Raw genomic sequence first — 21,196 nt, 5'->3', positions numbered from 1 at the left:
AAAAATCAGACCTCTGCTTTTTTTTTTTTAAAGTAATCTCTCTGCCCAGCGTGGGGCTTGAACTCACGACCCTGAGATCAAGAGTCATATGTTCCACCGACAGGCCCAGCCAGGTGCCCCCGACCTCTGCTTCTTAATGGATGCTTCTCTCTATGAATTTTAACACAATGAAACAAGTATTATTGTACTTGCCCCTCCCTGTTGGTAGTATTACTCAGAAAATAAAAATCTTCCTGGAGGGAAATGGACTCTGGCATAAATATGAGTGAAGAGATACGTCTTCACTGCTGTGAGACAGGGTGGCATATGAGGTCAAACCAGGGACTCAAACAATATTCCTCAAGAATAACCACGAGCTTTTGTCTAAGTACACTCCTCTACAGTGTACAATGTACATAGTATCCTATTAAATAAGATATGCTAACTTTATTTTTATTATTTGAAGCTCGATATCATTTTACAGCATTTTTGAATTTGGGGTATGAGTTTAACAACTGGGATTTAATTGTAGAGTGGATCTGCATTTATTGACATTAGAGGGACAGAGCAGATTAGAACAGCACAGAGCAGGGGTGACTGGATGACTCAGTCGGTTAAGTGTCTGACTCTTGATTTTGGCTCAGGTCATAATCTAATGGTTTGTGGGATTGAGCCTCATGTCAGGCTCTGTGTTGACAGCATGGAGATTGCTTGGGATTCCCTTTTTCCCTCTCTCTCTGCCCCTCACACCCCAAAATAAATAAATACAAAGAGAAAAGAGCAGAGCGGAGGAGACTAGCCAAGGATGTGGCTTTTGGAGCAAGACTACTTGAGTTTGAATTCTGGCATTTAGTGGTTATGTGACTTCGGGCAAGTCACTTTTTCAAATTCTGTTCCTCAGCTTCCCCATCTGTAAAATGGAGAGAATAATATATGGAGTGGTTATAAGGATTTAAAGAATTAATCATATAATGTACTTAGGAATCTGGCTCATTGTAAATACTTAATGAGTGTTAGTCATTTTCACTGGATAATCCACAAAATGGACAGTTCAAAAGCAGATAGTGAAAAGTGGTTTAATGGAGTGAGACCAAGGAGAGAGCAGCAGGAGACATGTTTAACTCAACTGTGCTCAGTGCACTCAAGTTTAGCATCCAGCAGCTAGCTTCAAGGTGTCCTCTTGGCTCTGCTCAAGGGTGAAGATTTAATTCAGCAGATAGCCTTGGCCTGCAATTAGCTCCAAAACTCCTGACTGCTAGTCCCAAATATGAAGACCTCTCTTGGCCAGGGATCCTTTTGAAGTCACACTCGGCATGCTGCCACAACCCTGAAAACAAACCCAACTCACCATGAATCATAAAGAAATTTGTTTGTAAAGATGTATTGGCAGAGGGCTGGGGGTGAAAAGTGAAAATCGAGGGGACAGGGTGGTAAGATTCATGTTGCTTGCTTTACAACAAAAACCTAATGCAATTCACCATTGGGTGTGTCTCTTTTTCACATGCCAGTTGCCCCTTTTCCTTCTGGCATATATATGAGTGAAGAGAAAGGCTTCTTTCAACCTCTTACATGTCACTCCATGTCACTACCTCCCAGAGGCCTCTCCACTGCCCTAGAGAGTTCACCTGTGGCTCTCCACTTATGTTCCTCAACCAGACAAAAGCCTGGGAATTAGATCAATTTCTACTTAATCTGGTATGTCTCTTGGGGGTTCCCACCCTTCTATATGCAGCTTATCAAAGTATTCACCCAACACAAACTAACCTCTTTCTTGGAAAGCTTCTGCTTGTAAGAAAATGTTCTCTATCTATGCTTAAAGCATACAGTGGGTGCTCAACAAATAACAGTTCCCATTTTAGAGCCATTTGAGGATCTGACAGTAGTTGTAGGAGAGGGAATCAGGAAAATGAAAAGGGGAGGGAAAGAGTGGAAATCTTGCATAATTGGGGTAGATTTAGTATTATACCACTTCAGAAATTTTTTCTTGCTTGAAGGTTTTTAAGGGAAAGAGAAAGGAAGTAGAAAGGCCACAGGGATTTCATAAACATACACCAATAATATCAAACTATAAGAATTGGTTGTTAATTTATTCTTAAGATTGTTGACAAGTAGACTGGGCTTTGACAGAAGACCCAATCATCCTAAAATTGCTATATATATATTTTTTTTAATTTTTTTAACGTTTATTTATTTTTGAGACAGAGAGAGACAGAGCATGAACGGGGGAGGGTCAGAGAGAGGGAGACACAGAATCTGAAACAGGCTCCAGGCTCTGAGCTGTCAGCACAGAGCCTGACGCGGGGCTCAAACTCACAGACTGCGAGATCATGACCTGAGCCGAAGTCGGCCGCTTAACCGACTGAGCCACCCAGGCGCCCCCTAAAATTGCTATATTAACATTTATTTAGAATCTCTTTTGAAGCTGTGCTAGACCTGTTTATCAAGACTGGAACTTTATGCAAGTTCTGGCATGCCTCAAAAGCTCCATAGAATTTCATGATTTCTGCAAATTTACACCGAGAGCTTCCCTCCCTCATATATTCTATTTCCTTAAAGATTTTGACAGCAAAAAATATGTTCTGAGGTAATTAAATGGCAGGAGGTAGCTTCAGGCTGGCATTATTTTCAGTCTGAAAAAAAAAATGGGGCATGATTGCTTCTATGGTTTCTGAAAGGATTAGTTTTTACCTGATGTTACTTGCCTTGCATTTCTAAGTAGAAAGACAGCCCATGAGTTTCCTCAAGCCGCAAACAGTCTGCCTGGGGTCTTGTTCAGTCCCTACCTCCCGGACTTGGAAGAGAGCCTGAGAGGCGATGATGCGCAGAGAGGGCTCAGGGTCACACAGCAGATCTCTCAGATCTATGTGGCCAGAAAACACAGGTGGGAGGTGAATATCTATGGAAATGATCACTGATTCAGACACCAAACAGCCAACAAGCCTACAGTAGGTGAGATAAAGGACCATTTCTTTTTTAATTTTTTTTTTTTTAACGTTTATTTATTTTTGGGACAGAGAGAGACAGAGCATGAACGGGGAAGGGGCAGAGAGAGAGGGAGACACAGAATCGGAAGCAGGCTCCAGGCTCCGAGCCATCAGCCCAGAGCCTGACGCAGGGCTCGAACTCACGGACCGTGAGATCGTGACCTGAGCTGAAGTCGGATGCTTAACCGACTGAGCCACCCAGGCGCCCCTAAAGGACCATTTCTTTTTTTTTTTTTAATTTTTTTTTTTTTTCAACGTTTATTTATTTTTGGGACAGAGAGAGACAGAGCATGAACGGGGGAGGGGCAGAGAGAGGGGGAGACACAGAATCGGAAACAGGCTCCAGGCTCTGAGCCATCAGCCCAGAGCCCGACGCGGGGCTCGAACTCACGGACCGCGAGATCGTGACCTGGCTGAAGTCGGACGCTTAACCGACTGCGCCACCCAGGCGCCCCCCTAAAGGACCATTTCTAAGAATCTGTCTGAAAATTACACATTTGTAGATCAATTCCAATTGTGACCTACAAAGCATTCATTTTTGAGTTTCCAAATAGTTTACTCCTTTACAATAGCCACAATGCCAAGTAGTCCACCTGAAATCAAATCATCTGTCAAGCCATGTCTAAGACTGCTAATTTCTAAATTCCTGTGTTGGTCCTAGAGATTACTCTTAAATCATTAGTTTCTTTTAAGTGTACTTTATTTTTTTTAAATCTTTACCTTTTGTTTTCTTAGTATAAAATAAATATATGTTCACTGCCTAGAAAATTTGGATAATACATGTAAGCACTGGAAGAAAATCAGTTATCCATAATTCCACCACCAGAGAAACAGTTATAGTTCTGTTTTTTCTATTCAGTTACATACATGTGCTTTTTTGTTAAAATGAAACCAGGTCATGCAGATTATCTAATAATTGCTTGTTTTATTTAATATTGCATCATCACTTATCAAAGTCATTAAATTTTTTTTCTATGATATTGTCATGGCTTTGGGGTACCTGGCTGGCTCAGTCAGTTGAGCATGTGAATCTTCATCTTGGGGTCATGAGTTCAAACCCCCATGTTGGGCATGGAGATTACTTGATAAAAAAAATTTAAAAAAATTTTTTCATGGCTTCATGGGATTCTATAATATGGATATGCCATGCTTTATGAAAGCAATTTCTCAGTATTTCTAATCTTGGATGTTTTCCATGTTTGCTATTTTATTTATTTATTTATTTATTTATTTATTTATTTATTTATTTATTATTTTTGGGTATTTTTATTTTTAGAGAGAGAAAGAGACCAAGTGTTGAGTGGGGAACAGGGGCAGAGGGAGATAGAATCTTAAGCAGGCTCCACGCTCAGTGTGGAGCCTAATGTGGGTCTAATTCCACGGCCCTGGGATCATGACCTGAGCCGAAACCAAGAGTCAGACGCTCAACTGACTGAGCCACCCAGGTACCCTTCTGCTGATTTTTTTTTTTTTTTTTTGAGAGAGAGAGAGAGAGAGAGAGAGAGAATCAAGCAGGTTCCACACTCAGCATGGAACTGGAGCTGGATGTGGAACTTGATCCCACATCCTGGGATCATGACCTGAGCCGAAATCAAGAGTTGAACATTCAGCCAACTGCGCCACCCAGGCACCCCTCTGATTTTCATAGGTTAAATTCCTAGAATTGAGATTGATAAGTCAAAGTATATATTTATTTAAAGGGTTTGATACATATTGCCGAACTTAAATATAAAAAAGGTATATCTGTCTATGCTCATACCAGTGCAGTGTACAATAATGTCAGTTTTTCCTTAACACATTTATGGTGACTATTAATTAGTAACCTTTGCCATTTTGGCAGAAAAAGTCATCCTGGCATCTCATCATTGTTTTGTTTTCAAACTTCTGATTACTAGGAATAATGAATATTTTTTCATATATTTACTGGCCATTTATCCTCTATAGACTTGATTTCGCCCTCTATAGACTGCTTATTCATATTGTTTGCCACTTGTCTTTTGAGATGTATTAATTTGTTGGGGTGCCTGGCTGGCTCAGTCGGTAGAACAGGCAACTCCTGATCTTGGGATCGTGGGTTCGAGCCCTATGCTGGGTGTAGAGATTACTAAAAAAAAAAAATAAATAAACTTAAAAAAAGAGAGAGATGTACTGATTTAAGGATATTAACTCATTATCACAGTACAAATATATTTCCTAAATTATTGTTTGGTTTTTAGCTCTGTTTCTTTTTTTTTTTTAATCAAAGTTGATTTTAAAAATTTTTATATAGAGGGGAGTCTGGGTGGCTTAGTCAGTTAAGCATCCAAATCCTGATTTCAGCTCAGGTCATGATCTCATGGTTTGTGGGATAGAGCCCTATCAGGCTCTGTGCTGACAGCACAGACCTGCTTGGGATTCTTCCTCTCCCCCTCTCTCTCTGCCCCCCTCTCTCTCTCAAAATAAATATTTAAAAGAAATAAAATTTTTATATAGATAAATCTATCATTCTTTTACTTTATGGATCTGTCTTTGGTATCATATTTAGTTAGATAAGGCGCTCTCTCTCTTTTTAAGTTTTATTTATTTAAAATAAATAAATCTCTGCACCCAACCTGGGGCTTAAACTCACAACCCTGAGATGAAGAGTTGCATGCTCTTCCGATGGAATCAGCCAGGCCCCCTAGATAAAGCTCTCTTTTTAATTTCCAGTTCTCCGAGTTCTCAAAAATACTCAAGACCTCTTCACAGTTTGAAGCTTTTGATTTCTTCAGTAGCATTTTAGCCTTTAAACTCATGTTTATTTCCAAAAGGGAATATTTAACTATTTTTAATTTCTTTCAGTTCTTGCATTAAGATCTGTTTCACAGAATACATGAAGGAGTACACATCAATTCTAGAATCTAAAGGAATGGAACTTTATTTTGTCATGAAGTCAGTTTAAATTCACATTTAAAATTTTGTTATTTTTCTGTTTAAATTTAGCTTAAAAATTACCTACAGTAAATGACATAAATTTGTTCAGGAGTGTTGGAACACCCTATTCTAAGACAGATCAGGCACTGTTAGGGAAGGAAGAGGGTGGGATTATTCCATTAGATTGAACCACATGAGAATGTTATTTGACTTGATTTCGCCCTACAGATTGGCAATTTCATAAGGTTCATATATAGATCCTATACATAAATGACTTTAGAATGAAAATGGAACTTTTGCTCCCCTTGTGTTAGATTAGAAAATAATTTCCTTCTGGGGCACCTGGGTGGCTCGGTCAGTTGGGCGTCTAGCTTCAGCTCAGGTCATGATTTCATAGCTTGTGAGTTCGGGCCCCATGTCAGGCTCTGTGCTGACAGCTCGGAGCCTGGAGCCTGCTTCGGATTCTGTGTTTCCCTCTCTCTCTGCCACTCCCCCACTCACTCTGTCTCTCTCTCAAAAATAAAAACATTAAAAAAAGTTAAAAAAAGAAAATAATTTCTTTTTAATTGAACAGAATCAACCAGGCACAGGCCTACCTCATAGAATAAAAGAATCTATTTTACTTTTACTTTTTTTTTTTCTTGCTTCTGATAGCTGTGAGGAGATAGAAGAATTTAGAAAAGTGGCATGATCTTCCATTTTTTTTAAAGCTTTTTGCTTTTTTTGTTATTGTTGAGGTATAATTGACATACATTATATATTGGTTTCAGGTGTACAACATAATGATTTGATATTTATATATTTTGTAAAATGATCACTACAACAAATCTGGTTAACATTTCTCATAATTTTTTATACAAATTATCTTTTTTTAGTATATGTGCTGCCAAAGCGAGCACCAAATCATCTTTTAAAAAAAATTTAATTAATTACTTTGAAATGAACTCTACCCCCGATGTGGGGCTCAAACTCATAATCCTGAGACTAAGAGTTGCATGCTCTACTGACTGAGTCAGCCAGGAGCCCCTCTCATAATTTTTTTCTAAGACTTTATTTTTAAGTAATCTCTACACCCAACATGGGGCTTGAAACCACAACCCTAAGATCAAGAGTTGCACACTCTACTCACAGAGTCAGCCATGTGCCCCTCTCATCATCTTTCTTAAATAAGGTCCAGCTTCTGGCTATTTTACCAGTTGTATATTCTTACTTTAAAAGCAGTGAATTGTTCAGGATTTTATTTTATTTTTTAAAATATTTTAAGTAATCTCTACACCCAACATGGGGCTTGCACTCACAACTCCGAGATCAAGAGTCTCATGCTCTATCGACTGAGCCAGCCAGGTACCCCCAGGATTTTAATTTGGTTCTCTTACTACATACTTTTGGGTGTGAGGCTTAGCATTTCATGGCATTTCTAATTGTAGGACTACTTCTTAAATGGGAATAAATAGTTCTCTGAGTGCTAAATCCTCCAAACTGTACAGTTACAGAAAATTTCCACTCACTGACAATTCAGAAAGCCATTTATGTTATGGTTGCCTTATATGATTATAAAACATCTGTATTACCAAGTTTTACCATCTCACAGGACAACTGCTTATGGAAAGTAGTGCTACAGCCATTTCCGTGGTGCTTGTGAGGTATCATCATAATTTACTAAGATAGTATTTCTAGGTAATGTCTTATTTCCTGAAAAAATTCAGAAACTGTTCCTGAGACACTCATCAAAGCTGGCTTCCAGAAAAATAGGGTCATGTCCTTTCCTAATCGGGTAGTTGGACTGGGATGAGACCATCATTCACTTGAAGTCACCAAGGGCTTTCTTACTGCAAAAGTCAGGCTCTCTGGTTCCCAGGGTCTAAATTCTGTCAGAGAGCCTGCCCACTGTCACTGCCTCAGATCCCTTTCAAAATGTGAGATGTCCCAAACCAAACCCAAGTGTGTTGTCACTCACCTTTCTCTATCCAGTCAGTGCCTTTCATCCTGAGCTCACTGTGATCCACATACTTCAATAAGAGCCCTAAATGTAGGATAAAGTCAGTGAGTCTGTGGTCTGGCTCTGGCTCTAAGCAGTTGGCAGAACTGGCCTTTTGATAATTAGATTCTAAAACTTTGACTTCCAAGTGCCTGAAAGTTACCTAAAGACAACAGCCCCTTTCTTCAAAAAAAGTATTTTTGAAGTTATCTTCATAAACAATGAGGATACTCAACAACACAGTTTGGGAGAATATAGGGTAACGTGACTGTAGAAATGAAAAGATTATTTATACCTACAAATAAGACTGCTGCTCTTCTGATAGGAAGCTTTGCATTCTTGGAGAACATCAATGTTTGGGCTACGAGGTTAACTTTCCCCTTGCATTTTTTTCCCTAAGTGGGGAAAAAAAGAGTAGAAAGGAGTGAAACGCACGACTATTTTTGTCAGCCTCACTATAGTTTCCAGAGTCAGGGACTATGTCAGACATCGGACACATATAGCATAGTGCTTGAAATAGTGATTGTGGTTGCTTAGCGCCACAATAACAAGCCCCTAGACAAAGTTAAATCCTCTGAATACACCTTGCTCACAGCCACTCATGCCACATACTGTGCCCGTGATGCCTCTAAGTCCATCTCCACCTCTCTGTTTCTAAGTCTTCTCTGCCTTGAGCTCTGCCTCCCTATCAGCTCTTCCCCCATCACCCTTGCCTTCCTGACCTTACTCTGCTCTGAGCATTTTTGCAGGTACTCCTTTCTTGGCACATATCATTTTCCACCTTGAGTTTCCATTTAACTTCCCACAGAAGTTTTATCCCCCTTCCTAGCTAGCCAGCTCCCTTGGGAAGTTTGTATCCTTGGCATGTTTCTGGGTTCCCCATGGCCTGTTGCACATTGGATGTGTTGTGCCTACTGGCTGAATAAATGTGCCTCTCAGTGGGTCTGCTACAGGCATAGGCAGCTTGGGATAGGAGGAGGGCAATCAGAATCTATTCCTATAGATCTTACGATGGTACATGGATAATCTATAATCAGAATTTCTGCTGTAAATATTGTTATCACTGCCTCAGATGTAAGTTTGCCTACAGGTCAGAGAGATCATCCCCAGTGGAAAGCCTGACACTGTGAGGCTTCCTAGCCCTGTAACTCTGATCGGAGGAGCCTGCCACTGGGTCCTAAATAGGTTACACAAATGGAAGATCCCTGTGGGAATAGTCAGTCCTAGGGTCTTCATAGTAGGATCCCAGCAGTTCTAGAGTCAGATGTCCAGAAAACCATGGATAGGCCCCCTGAAACTGCCCTGGCTCAAGCCTTCCCCTGAGATTGGCCCCAGTAGCCTTAGTTAAGTCTGGGAGGAGAAAGGATGCCATCTGGGTCCTAGCAGAGTCAGTGACATGCTGCTAAGCATGCTGCATGGCCCATGATAGCCTAGCAACCCTTGCTTGCGGCTCCCTAAACATGTTCTAAAGGAGGGTAAAATAATCCACTACACCCAAGAAAAGGATTAGAGATCACTGTAAAGGCAATACATAACTCCATTTCAATTCACTCCATAAGCAGTTTTTTGAGCATGTACTATCAGCCCTATACCCTATATATGCCTTTGACCCAGGTTAATGGGGCTCCCAGGAATTCAAAAGAGAGTCTTTCTGATGAGAAAGGGTGGTAATAGAAAGTGCATCTGTGACTCAGTTGGGAGGAAACTGTAGAAAAATAGGTTCCCAAAGCAAGACGGTTCATGGATAACAGCTGCTGATGTGAAAGGGGATGGGAAATATTTCCTTTATGTCGTGTTCCTCCCTTAAAAACTACATCAGAAAAAATAAGTATGCTAGCATATGAAAGAGCTAACAAAGCCATTATTGCTCACGTACAAAGAACTTGCAGACTTTTCCAACTTTGCCACACCTGATGTACCAGGGATCTTTGCAGTACACTTCTTGGGGCAGCTTCCACTTCAGGAACTGGGCACATATAGTTAGGACCTGCCTGCTTTCCTGTGGAAAGGATTATCAGAGATCAGCATTTTTCAAATATTTCTTTTTTTAGCTGACCTAACTTTTCTTCAAATAAAATTGATACTGAAGTCCAATACGAAAAGCTGATAAACTCAGAATTATCCTGGCTAAAGCGAGGGCAGGGATGGAAAGGCACCAGAGTCCTGTCCTCCTTCAATTTCCACAGTCAGTTCCTATAGGGGACTCATAAAGCCTGCAGAATTGTGGGGAGGATGGAGAAGCCACTGGTCTAGGGCAACAGTGAGAGCTGTCAGGTGTAATACCCAGAGCAGGGATTTGGGCAGGAGTTCCCACTCCCCCACTCCTAGACCTAGGGCTCCTCCGCCCACGTGCTGCTCCTGTGATATTCTCCTGTCACTTTATACAGGGAAGTATAGCTTCTCTTCTCCCAGACCTTGTGGAATCTCTGACTTGGAACGACTTCTGGAAGGCACTGATCCCTTCCTGATCCAGATGCTTGAGCAGAATTTAGCAAGTAGGCTTCTTCTCTATTCACTGCTCTCAGAACGCTTCCCATGTACCACACACCACCTCAGATGAGTATCCAAGCAAGTATTTTGTTCCACGTCCACTAGATTTGGACCATTCTTTTGGAGACTGATAGGAATACAAGTTAGTTCAGCTACTCTGTTTATTTGTAAATATCTAGGAGAGTTAAAGATGCCCAGATATTCTACTTCTGAGTTTATTCCCTCAAGAAACTCTCACACAGGTATGCAAAGAAATACATAAAAGAATGCTCATTGCAGCATCGTAGTAATGAAAAACTGGAGGCGATGTAGATGTCCGAGCACAGGAGGGAGAAGTGTGAGGGTATCCTCAAGATGGAGGATTCTGTACGGCAGGAAGAATAAATGAGCGGGAGCCCCACATGCGGGCAAGTCTTATAATGCTAAATATGCAAAAAAGAGCAAGTTGCCTGCTGACAGATTTATAAATGATACAACATACAAAGTGTTTTTCTACATATAAAGTTTTAAAACATGAAAACATATTACCACAGAAGTTGGTAACGATACAATTCAGGATGATAGTTGTTGAGGGAATTCATTTGGGGATAGGTGTGTGATTTATTCCTATTTTATTTCTTACAGTGGGTAGTAGATATATGGATATTTATTATGTTCTCTGTGTTAGTGACTCCCAACCTGTTTAATGTTAGATTCCACCTCTCTAGCCTTGAAGACAAGGCTAGGGATCATTCAAGGTTTGAAAGAAAATAAGCCCAGAGCCTCGGCTGCTCTATGCCTTGCCTGATTGCCAAGGGCTGACAGGGGTGGGGGTGGGGTGGGATGGGTGTCAACGCATCCACATATCTAGGACCCCTACAGGACATACTTCTCCATCACTCGGTTGGGAAGCTCTACTCCATACTTTATTGGGGTCTGAAATATTTCATATTTCTGTTTATGAGGCCATAACACTTCCCCCATGTCAAGATACCAGGGCCCACTATAATCTTAAATCTTGTTTCTGATTCCGCTTTCATTTCTGTAATGGGGAGCATAAATAAGGGCAAGGTCAGCATTTTTCCAGAATCCTTGCGCACCTCTCTGGTTTGCTGTAATTGGTCATAGTTAACACCTTGGGATGGATAGGCTCCTGAGGTATGGGAAAGTACCAAAGATGATGACATCCCACCCACAACTCTATGACAGAAACTTGTGGAAGATTAAGGAGATGCAGAGCCTTCTTTAGATTGTCAGAGGAGCTACTATTTTTGACTTAGCCTAAACACAAGTCTGTTTGTCCAAAGGCCATGAGTCAGTTCTTAAATAAAAGAAAGGTAATGGGATATTGTTATTGACATCAACAAAAAGTTTGTTGAATTGGGCATGGTATTTAGGCCTCTGTGCTAGGCTAAATATTGGGGTGGGGTAACAACAAGGTATATTTATTGTTCTTACCCACAAAGGGCCATAATTTCCTATACAGAAATAAGGAGTAAGATTTTTTACATAATTCACTTAGGCAAAATAATTGAAAGGTAGTCTGTGCTAGAGGAAATGGTGAATAAAGATGGCACGGCAAAGTCCCTGCCCTCAAAGCTATAAAAGCTTATTTGCATATTTGGCTCTGGATTGGAAGTTATTCAGGGCTGAAAGAAGTTTGACAGAGGTGTTACCTCAGCTACTGCATCATTTTCATCTTGAGAATACAGAAGTAGTGGGACCAAGCTGTCCAGGACTTGATTCTCTATACCCTTCTTATCTGTGTATTTCACAGACTTTATGGAGGCTCCAAAGAGGGTCATGGAGAAACGATGAACATCAGGTCTCACCTATAAAGTATCCAAAGGGAAGCAACTCATCGAAAGTGTTCATGCTTAACTTGCAAGGGCTAGGTCAGTTGAAAACCCAGTCCTAACATGAGGCTATTTAGCTGTAGGTAGCTGAGGGCAAGAAGCCAAATATAGGTAAAGTTAGCAAGACCTGCTACTTTGTACTACTGGTTGTTCTCTCACTCTGCATATGAGAAATGTAGTCACCACAGTTTGTGCCTGATACTAGTATTAACTACTCACACAATCTGTTTTGCTGAAATTCAAAAACCCAACCTTGGCATATTTGACTCTTCCAAGGACATGGTTCATTGTGCTCCATGTATTTCTTTTTTGAAAAATCTTTTGGGATTTGGGATGGGGACATATGTATAGTCCACCACCTTGACCCATCCTGATTGTTCCTTGAAAGACATCTTTTCTTATACAAACTCCTTCCCCACCCCATGATCAGGGTAAGTCTCTACATCTCTGTAGAGCCTCTCCTTGGCAAGTCTCTACATCTCTGTTTTTTGTTTTTGTTTTTTAATCTGAGAAAACAGTAACACCAGTCCTGCTAACATCACAGGTTACCTGGAAGGATCCCAATTTCTATTTGCTGTTATGCCAATTACCCTCCCCTAGGAAAGTCTCTCCTCTCTCATTGTCTTACATCACCAAATAGGGAGAACAGGGTCTTCATCATGGCAGTCAGGGTAGTGAAATCCATTGTCTCGACGAGTTGCAGGAGTATCTGGATGGCCAACAAAACAATCTTCTCGTCGGTTTCACATAAGAGGTCTAAGATGCACGGCAACAGGCTCTTGATGCCTTCCCTCTGTGTGCCCAAAGGGAGTGCACCATCACCTCTCCTGATAGCACTTCATCTGTTACCAAAGTAGGGCTCCCCAGCTTAACTCAGTACCTGGTGCTTGTTGAATTTTTGGTAGGGCTGGCTAGTTAAGAATAGAGAAGTAAAGAGGGCATGATTGCCCTCTCAGTATTGGCAGGGCTGATAGAGAATGGAGCAGAGCTGTTGTAAGTTGCCTCATAGGGAAAAAATGGAACCAAGAGGGAGATGGTCCAATAACAGAGACTTAGGATTAATGTAAGGAATTGCTTATAGAGAGAGAAAGTGGAACGGCTAGCTCAACTCATAGTGAGTTCTCCAACATGGAATGTATCCAGAGCAGAAAGATTCCTTGCCGGAATTCAAGCAGAAATTGACTGAGGACCTTTAAGGGTCCTTCCCATTCTGAATTGGGATTCTGTTCTTCTGAAACTCCCAAAATGAAGCAATCTCAGAGTTTCAAAGTGTAAGACACACATGTAAAAAGTATTAACAATTAACATGCTAATATCTGTCATTCTTGTGTCAGACATACACAGATATTTACATATTTAAAAGAAATGGAACTCAGATGATAAAGTCGAAGGCCCGGAATTAATTTTCCTTTCTGACCCACGCCTAGTTTCTAGCTAGCCCTGCAGAAAATGAGCTCTCTTTCAACATGAATGTCAGTGATCTTTGTTTAGATGATACACATCTTGGGATAGATACCATGGCATATCCAATTTATTCCTTAGAGCAACATGGTTCAAGACATAAAAGGACACCTGAATGTCACTCAGGCTGTGATGATAGTGAGGGTACCTCCTTACACAAATTGTAGGTTTCAAATTTTATGAATATATGTGACTTGGACTTTTTATTTAGTTCTTATAATTTCATGAAATACTTTATAGTCAGTACTTACATATTTCCTAGGCATAAAATTTAAATGGTTCAAAGGGATGCATTCCCACTCGATCCTATTCCCAGCTACCCAATTTCCTTCTCAGCTGTTACCAGTTTCTTGGGTGTCTTTCTAGGGTATGTTTGATTTGTGACTTATAAATCAGTACTCTCAGGGCCCCTCCTACCATCTCCTGGTGTCTGGTAAGATAGCGCAGTCCCTTTAGGGCAAGAGTTTTGAAGACATTATTTCCATGATGTAGCCAGTCTTTCAAGCGGGCAATAGAGTATATGCTGGGCAGTCTCCTAGCCACTGGACTCTGGAGAAGCTGAAAGAATCCAGAAATAAGCCAAAGGATTTACTTTTAAAAAAATTTTTTAATGTTTATTTATTTTTGAGAGAGAAGGACAGAGTGTGAGCAGAGGAGGGGCAGAGAGAGAGGGAGACACAGAACCCGACACAGACTCCAGGCTCTGAGCTGTCAGCACAGAGCCTGACGTGGAGTTTGAACTCACAAACTGTGTGATCATTACCTGAGCCAAAGTCGGACGCTTAACAGACAGATCCACCCAGGCACCCCTGTAGAAGTTACCTTTAAGCCCTTTTTCAGGAGGGGAACCACCTTCCCACCAACTCCAAAATACACATTTTCCTTTGAAACCTGTACTATATTACAGGGTGATGCTTACGCTGTAGGTACATAAGACAAGAAGTATTTCAGTAGGCTTGAGCCTGAAACTATTTCTATCCCATGTCTGTTATGGATCCCAGCCTGCCATGAAGTTGGATGGGGCCCAGGAAGGCAGGCAGTGCTGCTTTACAGGCTTCCTGAATTCAGCTTCTAACGAATCTTACCTCCACGAAAAATCCTGCAGATGTGAGTTTATGTTTATCATTCCCTCGGTTAAGAAGAGGGACCAACAAGTACATGATCTTATTTGCAAAGAGGTGATTTCTTTCCAGCAATGCACTGCAAAACAGAACACCCAATAGGACACCTCTTAGAAATGCTCCTATTCTTGGGGTGCCTGGCTGGCTCAGTCAGTGGAGAGTATGACTCTTGATCTTAAGTTTTAAGTTTGAGCCCCATGGAGGGCGTAGAGATTTCTCAAAATTAAAATCCAAAAAAAAAAGGGGGGTGGTGGTGGAAATAAATGCTCCTATCCAGATTGCATTATTCCCAGGGCTAGGGGTCCTCTGAGGATTTTGCCCAGCTTCAGGTGCACAGGAGGGTATAGCACTGTCAGGACCTCTAAAATATTTGCCTGGCATAGTGGGTATTTCCCTAACCTGTGATGTTATCCAACTTAGGTTGCTGTTTTAACTAAAAGGGAGAAAAGTACCTAAATCAATGCTGATTTAGAGCAGGTGTACATGGCAAGGAAGCCTTACTTGGCAAGGAGAGATATTCCCTGAAGATGGCCATCTTTTCCTTCCAAGAGGGTCCATCCTTTATTCTTTTCCATGATGTTGAATTCCTGCCAGCACAATGTTCTGAGAAGGAGAGTCTTTGTAGCCTGTATGGCGAAGCTAAATCAAACAAAACCAGTACACGTGACTAGAACAGGTCCCTCCAACTTATCAGCACATGATTCTCTTCTTTCCAGATTTCCCCAAAGACTCTTAATGCTCTAACAACTTGAAAAGCCCTTCACACAAATTTTTAGCATAAAGAAATCTAACTAAATTTTGTATCCCTGGGAGTTTGAAAAGAAATCTATGATAAAACAAATGATATGGGATGCTAAACCCATACCCACTGCTTTCTTCCAAAGCTTTATTTCGGGGTGCCTGGGTGGCTCAGTCAGTTAAGCATCTGACTCTTGGTTTCAGCTCAGGTCACGATTCTCTCTCTCTCTGTCTCTCTCTGCCCCTCCCCCACTTGCTCTCTCTCTCTCAAAAATAAATAAACTTAAAAAAATTAAAGCTTTATTTAGATACAATTTACCCCCTCCATAAATTTACCCACACTGCTTTTTATTTTTATTTTTATTTTTTTGGAGAGAGAGAGAGAGCACACAAGTGGGGAAGAGGGGCAGAGGGAGAAAGAGAATCCCAAGCAGGCTCCATGCTCAGCATGAGCTCAACACAGGGGCTCGATCCCATGACATTGGGATCATGACCTGAGGTGAAATCAAGAGTTAGATGCTCAACCAACTGAGCCACCTCCAGTGCCCTTACCCACACTGCTTTTTAAACTACCCCCATTACTGGGATGCCTGGCTGGCTCCATCAGTAGAGCATGCAACTCTTGATCTCCAGGTTGTAAGTTTGAGCCTCACTTTGGGTGGAGAGATTACTTTAAAAAATAAACTACCCTTACTACTTACTGAACTTGTATGCTGGACATAACACCAGAGAATCCTAAAACTAGAGGGTCTTTAGAGAGTACTGAGCCTGACCTAATTTACAGATAGGGAAACCAAGGCACAGAACCACAGAAAGATTTGCCCAGGGTACATAGCTAATTAAATGAATGAGAATTAGAACTCAGTTCTCCTGACTTTTAGTCAGGTGTTCTTAACAATCCACATTATAGCACTTCGTCTGAAAGAAAGTCATGGGCCACAGTGACACTAGTGAATTTATACTGAGTTTACCTTGGCACCAATAAAACCAGACAACCAACCAGTGAGAGCCCAGAATAATTCCTGGGCATTTCATCTTGACGTCTCATGATAGTGGACTGTAAACTCTCCCACAATTGGGACCACATCTTGGCTATCCTTGTGTCTACCACAGTGCTGAGAGCTTAGTGTTAGTTAAGGTCAATGATATCACAAAAGGCAGTACCACAAAGGGGTGACCTGTGAAGACATCTCCTGTTCTGTGTACAGACCGCTTGGGATGGCGACATCAGACATGGTAAGGCCAATGCTGTGGTGTATCTGGATAAGCAGTGTCATGAGAAGCTGAGGGAAGAGTCGGAATGTAGCTGCTCGGAGCCTGTTTCCCACAAACACCTCATAAAGGGCGTCTGTTGCCTGTGGTAGAAAAGACACACCAGAGGGCTGAACACCTGTTAGCACTATCCCTTACTTGCTTTATCTGTGCTTGTGCCAGAACATGCTTTCTGGCTTTACTATCCCATAGGCAGAACAGTAGTGGTAAACGGTGCAGGGACATGAAAGTGAGGGGGAAAAGGAATAGGAGTACAATAGTTACTAAAAGTTACTCAAGAGTGAGGGGAGTCTAAAATCCAGAACCATAAAGGAAACTATTAACATATTTGACCACATACAAATATAAAGCCATGGCAAAATTTGTAGTAAACATAGTTAGATTACAAATAACCTAGAGAAATCATTTGCGCTGATGTGACGTTTTTAATATATAAAGTCCTTTTTTGTATCAGTAAGAAAAAAAAGGTAAAGGCTTGCTACTCAAAGTATGGGCCACACACCAGCAGCACTGGCATCGCCTGGGACCCGGTTAGAAATGGAGAAGCTCAAGCCCCACCCCAGACCTGCTGCATCAGAACCTACATTTCAGTAAGATCCCTAGCTGATTGTGGTTTGTGTGCATATTTTTATTTTTAAAAAAAATTTTAATGTTTATTTATTTTTGAGAGAGAGAGACAGAGCATGAGTGGGAGAGGGGCAGAGAGAGAGAAGACACAGAATCTGAAACAGGCTCCAGGCTCTGAGCTGTCAGCACAGAGCTCAACGTGAGGCTCGAACTTGGGACCGGCAAGATCATGACCTGCAAAGTCAGATGCTTAACCAACTGAGCCACCCAGGTGCCCTGGTTTGCATGCATATTAAATATGAGAAGCACTGGTACATAGAACATGAGCAGACAAGTCACAAAATATAAATGGCTACTTCACTCTCACCAATAACAAGATTGTAATTAAAATAATACTCCTTTTTTACCTATCAGCTAGGCAACAATAAAAAGGCTAGGAATGCTCAGTGTGGTAAGGGTGTGGGTAAATGGGCATTCTCACATATGACTGGTAGAAGGGCAATGTTTTAGAGGACCATCTGGGAATTCTCAAAAGTTTAAATCAGTCCACCCCTTGACCTATAAATTCCCCTACAATGGCCTTTATCCTAAGAAAATAATTGGATATGTATAACAGACTTCATGTGTGTGTGATTAAATTTATTATAGCACTGTTTTAATGGCAAAAGTTTGAAAATTGTCAAAATGTTCACTAATAGGAAACTTGGAAATGAAATAAATGGTTCTGTGCCATATTGTTATCTATTTTTAAAAACGTAATAAAAATGAATGAATTACTATGCAGCCATGAAAAGAATAACAGAGAGGCTTATGTTTTGACATGGAAAGTAGTTCATATACTGTTTAAAAAAAGCAGATCATCAAACAGTACATGTAATTTGATCCTATTAATATATACATACAATTTTATAGACTAACATGATTAAAAATGTACCTTTGTCTGCCCTAACTCCTAAAACTACACTAAGTTAACATTATAGGGGTTTTTAAAAAGGTATAAATCCACAAAAACAAAGAGAATAGGAGAGAAGATTATGGCAGATTAAAGACGTCAGAATAATTTTGGAAGCTAAAAAATACATGTATGATAATAACTTAGGTCAGAGAGAGCTGAACCGTAAGCTGGTAGGAAAGAAAGTAAAAAATATATAGTGATAGTGGGGAAGGCTGTGTGCATAGGAGTCAGAGAGTATATAGAAACTTTGTACTTTCTACTCAATTTTGTTGTAAACCTAAAACTTCTCTTTAAAAAGTATTACTTAAAAGAAAAAATGGGGGAAAGCATACCAAATACAAAAAAAAATTATACATGTATAAATACTTCTAGAAAGTTCATTTTTAGGGAGATGATACAGCTAGGCTAAGAATGGTCTTTAGGTTTTTAAAAGATTTAAAAAAAAATCCAAAGAATATATGATAGAGACTATATGTGACCTGAAAACCTAAAATATTTACCTTCTGGTCCTTTACAGAAAAAGTTTGCCGACTTCTGCTCAAGGAGGACCTTTTCTGTTATTTATACTCTTCGGTATTATTTGACATTTTTTTTCACAAGTGTATATTACTCTTTTACTATGATGATACATATTTTTTAAAGGATAAAGGAACATTTAACCATACTGATTAAACTAAACTTCATTATACCATATTGATTCCTTCATTCTCCCAAGCCCCCTCCATATCAATCCCTTGGCAGAGACATTGTAGATTTATAAATGGATGACAGATGCAAACTTTTGAGAGTGATGAGAAGGGATACTACAGATGGGGTGTTGGGCCAGTCATCCCAAGAGGGGGAGCGTATGGTGTTGAAGTTGGAAGGGCAAAGTTCAGTGGCTTACAGCAACAGCCATATAGGCCATCTTCTCGTGGGTGGGTGCATTATGGCATTTCTGCAACTTCCTCAGGAGTCTCCACAGAATCCAGGTGGTGCTGGGCAGTTTTACATCCAGAGTTCTCCACAATTCAGCCAGATGCCTGGAAATCCCAAAGACCAAGAGGGTTCAGGAGAATGGCTTATCCTAGGCCCACCATGACCATGACCTTCCTAAAATCTGGAATCCAATCTGTAAGTGATTTTCCTCTCTGCTCAGGTTTTCAGGCTATCAAAAGACTTACTCTCTGATTTCATAACAGTAAGTCCCAAGGTTTTATAATTTCAAATTCCCATGCCTCAGCATGGACTTCAAGACAAACTGGTCCTAATTGATCTTTTCAGATCCCTGTCACATATCTGCGCTCTAGCTACCCCAGTCCATTCATCTTTACCAAACAATGGACTTTGACAACTCTACACTTCTGCTTATTGCCTGTCCTTAAACTGGAAGGCCCTTTCCCAAACGCTTCCCTGCCTGACAAAATCCTTCAAGGTCCAGCTCCAATGTCATCTCCTCTGTGAAACTTTTGCTGCCTCTTTACCATGTCTCTCATGAGAGTTCTCATAACACTTTCACAATTTCTTCTGTATAGAGGTTGCCTCGATCTTACATGTACTATTTTCAGTTCTTTGTATGTGTCCATCTGTTCCCTCTGAAGGCAGGGATTATATTTGGCTTTTCTTCTATGAACCCCTCAGGGTCTAGCACAATGCCAGGCTTACAGAAGGAATTCAAAGATATATTTATTCAATCCAGTCTATGGTCCTCAAGTTTTGGACAAGTCCAAGCTGAGAAATAAAGCTTTGATTCTCCTTAGAAGAAGTCTCTTCTTTTATTTACTTATTTTAAAATTTTTACTACTGGACTTTCTATTTTTATTTTTTTTAAAGTGTATTTATTTCTTTTGAGAAAGAGAGAGAGAGCAGAAGGGACAAAGAAAGAGGGAGAGAATCCCAAGCATTTTCCACACTGTCAGCTCAGAGCCTGAAGTGGGGCTCAAACTCACGAAATGTGAGATCATGACCTGAACCCAAACCAAGAGTCAGATACTTGAGCCACCCAGGTGACCCCGGACTTTTTTTTAAGTTTACTTATTTATTTTGAGGGAGGAGGAGGGACAGAAAGAGAGAGAATCCAAGCAGGCTCCAAGCTATTAGCACAGAGCCTGACTCAGGGCTTGAACTCACAAACTGTGAGATCATGACCTTAGCTGAAACCAGGAGTCAGATGCTCAAATGACTGAGCCACCCCGGTGCCCCAGAAGAGATCTCCTCTTCTTTTTTTCTTTTTTTTTTAAATGTTTATTTATTTTTGACAGACACACACACACACACACACACACACACACACACACACACACACACACAGCATGAGCGGGGGAGGGGCAGAGAGAGAGACACAGAATTCAAAGCAGGCTCCAGGCTCTGAGCTGTCAGCACAGAACCTGACACGGGGTTTGAACTCACAGACCGTGAGATTATGACCTGAGCCGAAGTCGGACGCTCAACCAACTGAGCCACCGAGGTGCCCCTCTTTTTTTGTTTTTTGTTTTAATTTTATTTATTCATTTCGAGAGAGACAGAGAGAGCAAGTGGGGGAGGGGCAGAGAGAGAGGGAGAGAGAGAACCCCAAACAGGCTCAGCACTGCCATCACAGCCCGATGTGGGGCTTGAACTCACGAAACGTGAGACCGTGACCTGAGCCGAAACCAAGTGTCGGATGCTTACCTGATTGGGCCACCCAGGCACCCCAGGTCTCTTCTCGAAGAAAGATAGTGTGCAGGAACTTTTCTTCTTCTATAATTGACTCAAAGGTAGGGCCTGACATTTATATAAACACTGTAGAAGAGCATTATCAGGGGAACATTGGGAGTTACTCCTGGTTTTAACTCATTCTCTTATTTCTGGAATCTACTTAGGTATCTTTGTGTGCTACAGCAAGTATGGTCTTCCAACTGTCTATATCAGAATCATTCTAAAAATTGAGAGGCTTAAAGACTATT

At 40.9% G+C, this 21,196-nt stretch overlaps 1 protein-coding gene across 2 annotated transcripts in view; it reads right to left on the bottom strand.

Moving 5' to 3' along the window:
• Positions 1–2,687: 2,687 nt before the first annotated feature.
• Positions 2,688–21,196, bottom strand: part of MROH8 (maestro heat like repeat family member 8) — a 55,804-nt gene continuing 37,295 nt past the window's right edge. The window contains exons 13-23 of one of the 2 annotated variants that reach the window (XM_047068668.1): positions 19,159–19,294; positions 16,643–16,833; positions 15,242–15,379; positions 14,705–14,819; positions 14,037–14,177; positions 12,787–12,951; positions 11,979–12,134; positions 9,710–9,832; positions 8,129–8,228; positions 7,813–7,878; positions 2,688–2,839 (exon numbers count right to left, since the gene is read on the bottom strand). In XM_047068668.1, coding sequence (XP_046924624.1) covers positions 2,691–2,839; positions 7,813–7,878; positions 8,129–8,228; positions 9,710–9,832; positions 11,979–12,134; positions 12,787–12,951; positions 14,037–14,177; positions 14,705–14,819; positions 15,242–15,379; positions 16,643–16,833; positions 19,159–19,294 — 1,480 coding nt within the window. In that variant the 3' untranslated portion in view covers positions 2,688–2,690. Of the gene's footprint in view, positions 2,840–7,812; positions 7,879–8,128; positions 8,229–9,709; positions 9,833–11,978; positions 12,135–12,786; positions 12,952–14,036; positions 14,178–14,704; positions 14,820–15,241; positions 15,380–16,642; positions 16,834–19,075; positions 19,295–21,196 lie in introns of those variants that run through there. The other variant, XM_047068669.1, reaches the window with a different exon arrangement.

The sequence above is a fragment of the Lynx rufus genome, unplaced genomic scaffold (assembly GCF_022079265.1).
Source record: "Lynx rufus isolate CCGP_SWC_20201006 ecotype Redwood Valley unplaced genomic scaffold, mLynRuf1.p SCAF_8, whole genome shotgun sequence".
Taxonomy (NCBI): Eukaryota; Metazoa; Chordata; class Mammalia; order Carnivora; family Felidae; genus Lynx; species Lynx rufus.
The sequence above is the reverse complement of the archived record's forward strand: the minus strand, read 5'-3'. Positions and strand labels throughout refer to the sequence as shown.